The 9929-nt window shown below is 41.0% G+C and overlaps 1 protein-coding gene across 5 annotated transcripts in view; it reads right to left on the bottom strand.

Annotated features, from left to right (window-relative positions):
- CEP152 (centrosomal protein 152) overlaps window positions 1–9409 on the bottom strand; it is a 104385-nt gene extending 94976 nt beyond the window's left edge. For 4 of the 5 annotated variants that reach the window (XM_060096797.1, XM_060096794.1, XM_060096796.1 and 1 more), the window contains exons 1-2: window positions 9297–9409; window positions 3022–3115 (exon numbers count right to left, since the gene is read on the bottom strand). In XM_060096797.1, coding sequence (XP_059952780.1) covers window positions 3022–3108 — 87 coding nt within the window. In that variant the 5' untranslated portion in view covers window positions 3109–3115; window positions 9297–9409. Of the gene's footprint in view, window positions 1–2363; window positions 2430–3021; window positions 3116–9296 lie in introns of those variants that run through there. The other variant, XM_060096795.1, reaches the window with a different exon arrangement.
- Window positions 9410–9929: the final 520 nt, after the last annotated feature.

Genomic DNA, 9929 nt, shown 5'->3' on the forward strand with positions numbered 1-9929 from the left:
TCCAAAATATGTAAACAGCTCATGCAGCTCAATATTAAAGAAACAAACAACCCAATCCAACAATGGGCAGAAGACCTAAATAGACATTTCTCCAAAGAAGACATACAGATGGCCAAGAAGCACATGAAAAGCTGCTCAACATCACTAATTATTAGAGAAATGCAAATCAAAACTACAATGAAATATCACCTCACACCAGTTAGAATGGGCATCATCAGAAAATCTACAAACAACAAATGCTGGAGAGGGTGTGGAGAAAAGGGAACCCTCTTGCACTGTTGGTGAGCATGTAAATTGATACAGCCACTATGGTGATCAGTATGGACGTTCCTTAAAAAACTAAAAATAGAATTACCATATCATCCAGCAATCCCACTACTGGGCATATACACAGAGAAAAACATAGTTCAAAAAGACACATGCACCCCAATGTTCAGTGCAGCACTATTTACAATAGCCAGGTCATGGAAGCAACCTAAATGCCCAGCGACAGAGGAATGGATAAAGAAGTTGAGGTACATATATACAATGGAATATTACTCAACTATGAAAAGGAATGAAATTGAGTCATTTGTTGAGACGTGGACGGATCTAGAGACTGTCATACAGAGTGAAGTTAGTCAGAAAGAGAAAAGCAAATATCGTATATTAATGCATGTATGTGGAACCTAGAAAAGTGGTACAGATGAACTGGTTTGCAGGGCAGGAGTTGAGACCCAGATGTAGAGAACAAATGTATGCACACCAAGGGGTGAAAACCTCAGTGGGGTGGGGATGGTGGTGTGATGAACTGGGCGATTGGGATTGACTGATGTGTATAAAATTGATGACTAATAAGAACCTGCAGTATAAAAAAACAAACAAACCAAAAAAACAACTAATACTAAACTTTCTTTGGGTTATTTGTATGGAAATATGTTAATATAAATGTTTCAGACATTACATGAAACTTCTAAAAATCTTAAATGTTCTGGTATAATGTTGTAAGTCATAATTCTAGTTATCACTTTAAAATGTATATCTCAGAAATAACTAGATTTCTTTGTCAATTGCATTATTATGAACTTTCATCAAATCTTTAACCGTGGTCATTTTTTAGTCGTTTGTCATTGACAGACAGTTCTGGGTGTACTCTGATGCTTTTGCAAATATGTTCCTATAAAAGGGTTTCATCTTCAAGGAATTCATGGAAAAGACTGACAAGTACAGGTTTCTGGTAACTGACTATACTGCTGAACTGAATGAATTAGCATTTTCAGAACTCTAATGGAAAACTGATGAATTCATAAAAGTGCTAACAAAAGATCAAGATGAAAAAAAAATTTAATTACATGGGACTGAGTGAACTGATGAGGATGATTATAATTTTTGTGACTTTCTGTTTGAATAAAAAAAAATCCCACATGGACTCAGAGGCAAAAAATATACAAATCAATTGTCACTGCAAAGTAAAGGAGCTGTTACAGTGGAGGATTACTGGACTGAATGTCAATATTATGACATAGTTTGAGTGTGTTTCGTGTTTTGTAATTGCAATCATTGTTGCTTTTGTTGTGGTCATCCATTTACAATGCTTGGTGTCAGTCTATTTATCTCTTGTAAAAATAAAATACAGTGTGTGTGTGTGAAAAAAAAAAAAAGTCACCCAGAATTGGCCTAAAAAGAAAGAAAGAAAGAAAGAGAACAAACTTATGGTTACCAAAGGGGAAAGGGGGGAGGGATAAATTAGGAGTTTGGGATTAACACATATACACTATATATAAAATCGATAACCAACAAGGACCTACTGTGTAACACATGGAACTATACTCAGTATCTTGTAATAACCTGTAATGGAAAAGAATCTAAAAAAGAATATATATATATATATATATATATATATATATATATATATATATCACTGAATCACTTTGCTGCACAATTGAAATAAACACAACATTGTAAGTCAACTATATTTCAATAAAAAATTTAAAAAACACCTGAAAAAACAAATGGGTCATAGCAACATTCAGTACAAAAGCAGCCTGTTATCGCAGTCAATCAAGAAATCTGACTCAAACTAAAAACAATCATAACAAGCAAGTTGATTCCCACCAGCTGTTACTATTACTACTGGGCCAAGGATTTCGTTTTACACACACACACACACACAAATAATATCTCCTCCTCTTACTCCTTTTCTCCTGTAATCTCGTCGCACAACACAGCATTCAGGAAGATCTTTCAAATATACGGTCAGATATCACTTCCCTGCTTAAAATCTTCCACTGGCTTCCCACTGCCCCTAGGATAAAATACAAACACCCTCCCTTGACATGCTGTGACTGGCCCCAGACCACCTCTTCCCCGCCTCCACCACTCACCCCTTGCTCACACAGTCCCAATTCCACAGCCTTCTGGCTGCTTCACAGATATGCAGGGTCTGCTGCCTACTTCCAGGCTTTACACTGGGTGTGTCTGAGCCTAGGGCATCCGTCCCGGGCTTCTGTGCGGCTGCTCCCTCTCATGAGTCAAGGCTCAGCTCAAACATTTCCTCCTCCGAGAGGCCTTCCCTCACCAGTTCCTGGCTGGTTGCCTTAATATCACCTTACCCTGTCTCCCTGTTATTTGTCAGTGCTAAATCAGCCCTCACACAGATTGCTTTACTCGCCTGTTTGCTTGTTCACCGGTGGCCCCCACGTGGATACAGGCTACCCGAAGCAAGGGAACCTGTTGGGCTGGCCCACGCAAGTAGGCCTCTGCCCCAAGACCGACCACTACCTCCTAAATGAAAAGTGCTTCAGCAATCTAACCATCTATCTAGGGCATCGTATACAGTTATGTTTCATTCTTGTCCAAAAGAAGGAAGCATTCCACTCATCTACCTTTCAAAAGTCCAGATGCTGATCAAGTTTTGGGGCTTTGGAAAAAAAAAAAAAAAAGAACCATAAATCCTTCAAAATGACACAAAATGATGTAATTTTGGTCAGGATATAAAATTGTTTAAGATCGGGTTTAGAACTCTTTTTCTCAATAACTTACCTCTTTCTCCCTTTCATAGTCTTCTTTGTCATATTCTTCGTCTTCATTTTGCGTCTGCAGTGCCACACTGCCGAAGTCTAGCGACATGGTCCTCCTGCAGGAACAGAAAGATGTTTGGTTTCTAAATAGCCCAGAAAATCTCCCCAGACCAAACTACATAAGAGATGCCATACACAAAAAGACAGGAGCAGCTGGGGAGAAGATATATGTAACTAATGTATGACAAATGGTTAGTATTCCAACTATAAAGAGAGTTCTTACAAATTAATCATGATTCACAGAAAATAGCTGTTATGACAGAAATTCATGAAAATGAGAAAATGCCCAAAGCTAATAAACCTACTAGTAGACCTTTCTAGTGGTCTGGAAAGAATAACTCAAACAGTAAGATTTTTGTCCACACACAAAAATAAGATAATAATAATGAACCAGAAATATGCCAAAACATACAAATTTTAAGAATACGCTCCAAGTTTCTAATTTGATGTATTAAAGATGGCACAGGTAGCATCCTCCACAACTTGCCTCATCTTCTGAATATCACAAATCCAAATGTCATGTTTTTCAGAAAGAGAGCCACTAAATCCTGAGTTAATGATTGCTCCCCCAAAAACATTTACAATCCAGTAAACTCCACAGAGCACACAACAAAAATATGTGTTGGGACGTTCCTGGTGGTGCAGTGGTTAAGAATCCGCCTGCCAATGCAAGGGACACAAGTTCAAGCCCTGGTCCAGGAAGGTCCCGCACGCTGCTAAACAACTAAGCCCATGCGCCACAGCTACTGAGCCTGTGCTCTAGAGCCCACAAGCCACAACTACTGAGCCCGCGTGCCACAACTACTGAAGCCCGTGCGCCTAGAGCCCGTGCTCCGCAACAAGAGAAGCCATCACAATGAGAAGCCCGCGCACCACAACGAAGAGTAGCTCCCGCTCGCTGCAACCAGAGAGAGCCCGCACACAGTAACGAAGACCCAACACAGCCAAAAATAAATTTAAAAAAATATGTATATGTGTTAAATGTCCTGCTCTTAAGCTTGATAAAATCAAGTTCTAGCAAAAAATACTCAGGAAAAACAGAAGTGAAGGATGTGAAGCTATGACACTGTCCCAAAGCAGCAGCAAGACTTCCCTGGAGAATGGTCACTGCTGTGGCAGAAGCAGCAGCGGGAAATGGGTTTTCAAGTACTTACAGTCAAAAGACTGCTGATGATTTGAATTATACTTAGGGATCCTGACACTACACAGAAAGTACCCAGAATTTCAAAACTCTGAACAATCCTGACAAAAAAGTAGGCAAGCATCATCAATTACACAGCCTAATGCTGCCCTCTATTCAGTCCACTCTTGTGCATGCCAATGAAATGCACTTTGATGTGAGGCTGGGCCACAGATCATACATCACTCTTCAGGCTCTAAAATGTCATTAAACTGGAAGTGGAATGAGAAGCATAGACTTGGCAATCCAAACGTATTTTACCATAAAGAACTTAGCTCCCCCGTGTAGACAGTAGAGGACTAAGATCACAAACTTTTATGTAAGCCAGTAGCTCTATAGCAAAAGATATTCCACTTCATCAGCTCTAAGGTGCCCTTGATGGTATGACACAGTTCTGTCTGTACCACTAAGAAAAAGATATGGCCAATTAAATCATGACATATCATTAACTTTAAAATGCAGCCTCTTTGTAGATGTTAAAATGTGAAAAGAAGGGAGCTCCCGGGCGGTCCAGTGGTTAGAACTTGGCGCTTTCACTGCCGTGACCTGGGTTCAATCCCTGGTCGGGGAATTAAGATCCTGCAAGCCACACGGAGCGGCAAAAAAACAAAACAAAAGGGAAAAGAAAATGTGCACGTTATAATAGATGAAATATGGTATTACAGATTAACACAAATATGAATTTCGATGCTGAAAATCCCCATAAGTTTTAGTTCGTTTTACAAGGACTGTTTCTCGGCCAAACTCTAATGTGCAGTCCACCTTCTTTATCCCTCCCCTCTCTGGTCCCTCCCTACACCCAACCCATCCCTTTTAATTCTATGAATTCAGACTCCTCACATCAACGAAACCCTTCCAGCCTCTGCTTCTTAGACCAGACCTGCTCCTTTCTGTTCTTGTGCCAGGGCTACATGGAGGAAGGGACACACGTACTCCTTCACTGAGAGGTAAAATAGAGAGGCTTGGGGACTCTAAACCTTGTCTCCACCCAGCAGCTACAAGAAACCTCTTGTATACAAGCATAAGATGGATACCTGAATATGGTAAAGAGCCTACAATGTAGCTGAAATGGTGAGGGAAAAACAGTAACACAAGCTCATGTCTCTAGGGTTTTTTCACTACTTCAAGTGAACATCAAGTCTATAGAATCTATAGATTATGAAAATACAAGCCCATGTAAATGCTTGCTCCTTAAAAGAAATGCAATTAAGCTGGACCTTAAAGACATCCCTGAATTCTCCAGGCAGAAATAATCTTTCCTGCTTCTAATTCTTATGGTATTTTCCACCTTTCCCTGAATTTTATAGTTAAAGCCAGAATAGGGAATTTGGGTTAATTTCCCTTGTATTAGGTAAAAGGAGGGAGGGTTTTTTTTTTCCAACACTTCACCAATCTGCCATCAATTCCTGTTGAATACTGAAAAAGAACATTAAGATTTACAAGAGCTTATTGCTAAATACAGTTATTTTAAATAAAAAACTACTTTTTCTCAGATAGAGAATAATGAATTCTACAAGGTATTTTCATTTTTTTAAAATAAAGTCTAGTTTTCTCTTTTTTTCTTTTTTTGGCTGCACAGCATGCAGGATCTTAGTTCCCAAACCAGGGATTGAAGCCAGGCCCTTAGCAGTGAAAGTGCGGAGTCTTAACCACCGGACCGCCAGGGAATTCCCTATTTTCTTTTTTATGTGAAGAAAATGTAAAAGACAAAACTATATCTTTTTTTTGAATGGCATTTTAAATCCAAACCATGTCATTAAAGAAGAAATCTGAAAATATCTGAAAGAACAAAATCTCTCTCCACTGGGAGGAAAAGGTACAAATTAGCTTTCCTTCTAAAAAGTGCAAACTACCAGAGACCATAGAAATTATTTTAGGCATTAAGGGAAATTTGATAAACTTACTGTGGCTTAAAAAACAAAGAGGGAGACTAAAAAGGTAATTAGTATTTAACTAAAATTAAAAATAAAAGCTAATGCTTTTCTTGTGCTTATTAATCACTACTGATTACGGCTATCAGAGACTTTACTATAATATTAAGAACAATAAAAGAGGCTGCTTAAATTAGAAAGAAAAAACTAGCAAGATAATAAACCCAGAAGCCATAAAGGAAAAACTTGACGGAAACTTAAACATACACACATACAAAAAGAAACTGTATATGGCCAAAACCATCACTAGCAAGTCAAATATTATGTATAAAAAATATATATCATCAAAGGGTAAAATAATAATGAGAAAGAGACTTGCAAAACACAAGAGAAAGTCCCAATATACAATTCTCACAAAGAAATGAGAAAAAGACAACTCAATTTAAAATGGGCAACTGATACATTTCATTAAAAAAAAGAAATGCAAATGCTCAACGAACTTGAAAAGATGCTTAATCTCACAAAGAATTCAAAGTGCCATTTAAACAATGAAATATGATTTTCAACCAGTAAATTAAAAAAAAACACATGATAACAGCTAGTGGTGGCTATTTTTTTTAATTAATTTATTTTATTTATTTCTGGCTGCATTGGGTCCTTGTTGCTGCACGCGGGCTTTTCTCTAGTTATGGTGAGCAGGGGCTACTCTTCATTGTGGTGCGCGGGCTTACTGCTGTGGCTTCTCTTGTTGTGGAGCATGGGCTCTAGGCACACGGGCTTCAGTAGTTGTGGCACGCAGGCTCAGTAGTTGTGGCTCGTAGGCTCTAGAGCGCAGGCTCAGTAGTTGTGACACAGGGGCTTAGTTGCTCCACGGCATGTGGGATCTTCCCGGACCAGGGCTCGAACCCGTGTCTCCTGCATTGGCAGCTGGATTCTTAACCACTGGGCCACCAGGGAAGCCCTAGTGGCTATTTTATAGGAAATAGGCATCCTCATGAATTGCTGATGAAAGTATGAATTGGGAAAACCATCTTGAGAACTATCAATATTAATATATTGAAAAAGAACATTTGCCCTAGTAAAAGTACTTCTGAGTAAATTTGGCAATACTGTGTCACTAATAAAAATAATGAAATATCTCTCTATATATTGACTATTTAAAAAATCAAGATGCAGAATAAGTGTACAGTATGCATTTTTTTAATAGCAAGATGGTTAATACTTTCTTCCTAGAGAGATAACTTTTTCTGAACCTATTTACAAGGCTATGTTCTGTCATATGTCCCACTCATTACTCATTTTGTTGTCGCTGGTTATGTTTTCTTTGCCCTCCTTGCAATGAGAAAGACCAATGTGTGTTTAATTGGACAAAGTATTAGAAAGCAAAAGTAGCATTGTTTTTGCCTCATATAATAGCCTATAAGCACTCTGGGGGCAGAATTAAAATGTATCTCCCCCGCCCTTTGCACACAACCAATATTTGTTGAATGAATATAATACATTCATGTTGTTCTCTACAGATTTATTATTTCAATAAAAATTTGACTGAGCACCTACTGTGGGCCAGGTTATACCCTAGATGTATCTAAGACATGCTACCAGCCATGGGAAGCTTACAGTCCCTTAGGGAAACAATGATATGAATTAATAGTTAAGTGATACATTGTAATACATTCTGTAATAGAGGAAAGTACAAAGTACAAATTAAGTATGCTAAGAAGAAAATAAGGCTGAAAGAAGTTTCATAGAAAGACTTTAGAAATAGATCTTAAAGGACACAATATGGCTGTTAAGTGGTTAAGAATGAGGGCACTCATTCAGACAACCTGGGCTCAGTTCTGGCTCTCCTGCTTAACAGTTGTGCAAACTTGCACAACTGTTTCCATTTCCTCATTAACAAAATGGGGGTAAAAAACAGTACCTACTTCAAAGATTGGTTACAAGGATTCACAAGATTAATGTACATGAAGCGCTTAGCACTGTGTACCAATCAATACATCTTAGTTTTGTTCTTATCATGACATGTTACTCATGAATAGAAGTCTGCCAGCTACAAAAGAGGTTAAAGGAATAAACAGCATTCAGTATATCTGAGAAAAGGTGAATATGCAGTGTGTGGGAAACTTTCCTTCAAATACTGCAATCTTTTCTAGGATGAAAATGCCACTTTCTTCAAGATGCCCTCCCCCCATGAAATTAGTCATTCTTTGGCACTTTCAGTCTATATTTCTTACACTTTTCTTATAGCTTCAATTTCAGCCTCTCATTTAGTTGAGTGCATTCACATCTATGAAGTGCATATAAATTGTCATGCATTGTGAAGGATATGGCGAAATTCAGCTTAAATCACACTCAAGTTCATGACTGTAAGATAGAAAAGGTTAAGTGCCACAAAAGGGTCTTTAAGTGCCCTGAGAGTTAGGAAATTCTACTTACTTGCTTACATGCTAGCTTCCTTTCTAGAATGGAAATAGCCAGAGCACACTAGCCTGTTTCAGACTTGCAACACCAGGCTTAGGAGGCCTATTTATTCATTCAACAATTACTTGCCAAGCACCGTTCAAGATTACAAAGTTCACCAGGATTTGGTGAAGGGAAAGAAACACACATAAAAACAAAGGATGACAATAATCTGTGATCAGTGCTAATGACAGCAGCTTGGACAAATACATTCAGGGTGCCCAGAGGATGCAGCAAGCAGGCAACCACAGGTTGAACGAAGATAAACCCAGGGCCCTACCAAGAAACTCCGTTTGGCGTCAACTATGGCACAGCAAACGGGTACCGCGAGACCCAAGCTGCACGGAGCCCAGGAGGCCTGGGGCTGCTGGCTTCGGCTGCCAGCGTCACATGCACTCGGTCAACACACGTGTACAGAGCACCCACTGTGGGCCTGGCACGGCGCCAGGGTGACCACGGCGGGGGTCCCCAGGGTCGGGACTCAGCGCTACCCTAGCAGCCTGGAGGAGGCGAGGAGGGCTTCCCAGACGTCACTTCTAAGTAGGATCTTGGGGTCTGGATGACACTTCAAAGTCAAAGGCGGAGCCCCGCCACCCGCAAGCAGCCCACCACCGCGGGATTTGGGGAGGGGACGGGTCAGTCCTCCGGGAAGCCTCAGCCAGAATCCCAAGGACCCCGCACCTTCTCCTATCCCAGCCCCAAGCCCAGCCAAGAAGCGAAACTCACCGGAGGCCACGGATGCTGTCACCGCGGAGACACCCTAGCTCCCGTCGAAAGCCAACTTCTAGCAAACTCCTCACTGGCGCTCTAACCGGCTAGCTCCGTCCTAGTCACAACCGAACCCACGGAACCCCGAGGCCATTGAGGAGCAGCCGACTCCTCCAATCGCTGGTTAGAAGCGGGCCTGGTGGGCGGGGCCATGCCGGCTTGGGGCAGGGCGTAGAGGCGGAAGTCTCCGCCTTTCTCAAGCTAGATTGAGAAGTCCGCCTGCAGCTGCAAATACTATACGGCTGTTTAAAAGCGGGCGCCAGAGGTGGCGGGAAGTTCCTCCTGTGTGCCCATTGGTGGATCCGTGAGCCAATTACGGAAGGGTTAACTCTAGAGGGGGCGGGCCTATCGGTTGCGTAGAGACGCCCAAGCACCTGGCCGCCTGCCCTTTCCTAGGATGAACCGGTTTTGCCCGGACTCCTTGCCCCTCCCCTCACCACCTAGTGCAGTGACTCGTTTCCCCCTGCGCTCTCCACTCCTAAATCCCAGTTCTCAGCTTTAGCACACAGAATCCCTCACTTTCCCCAACGAACCCACCTTGGAGGTTTTTGTATTTGCCCTTCTGATTCTCTAAGGTGCCTGCTTCCCCAT

The sequence above is a fragment of the Mesoplodon densirostris genome, chromosome 4 (genome assembly GCF_025265405.1).
Source record: "Mesoplodon densirostris isolate mMesDen1 chromosome 4, mMesDen1 primary haplotype, whole genome shotgun sequence".
In the NCBI taxonomy this organism is placed as follows: Eukaryota; Metazoa; Chordata; class Mammalia; order Artiodactyla; family Ziphiidae; genus Mesoplodon; species Mesoplodon densirostris.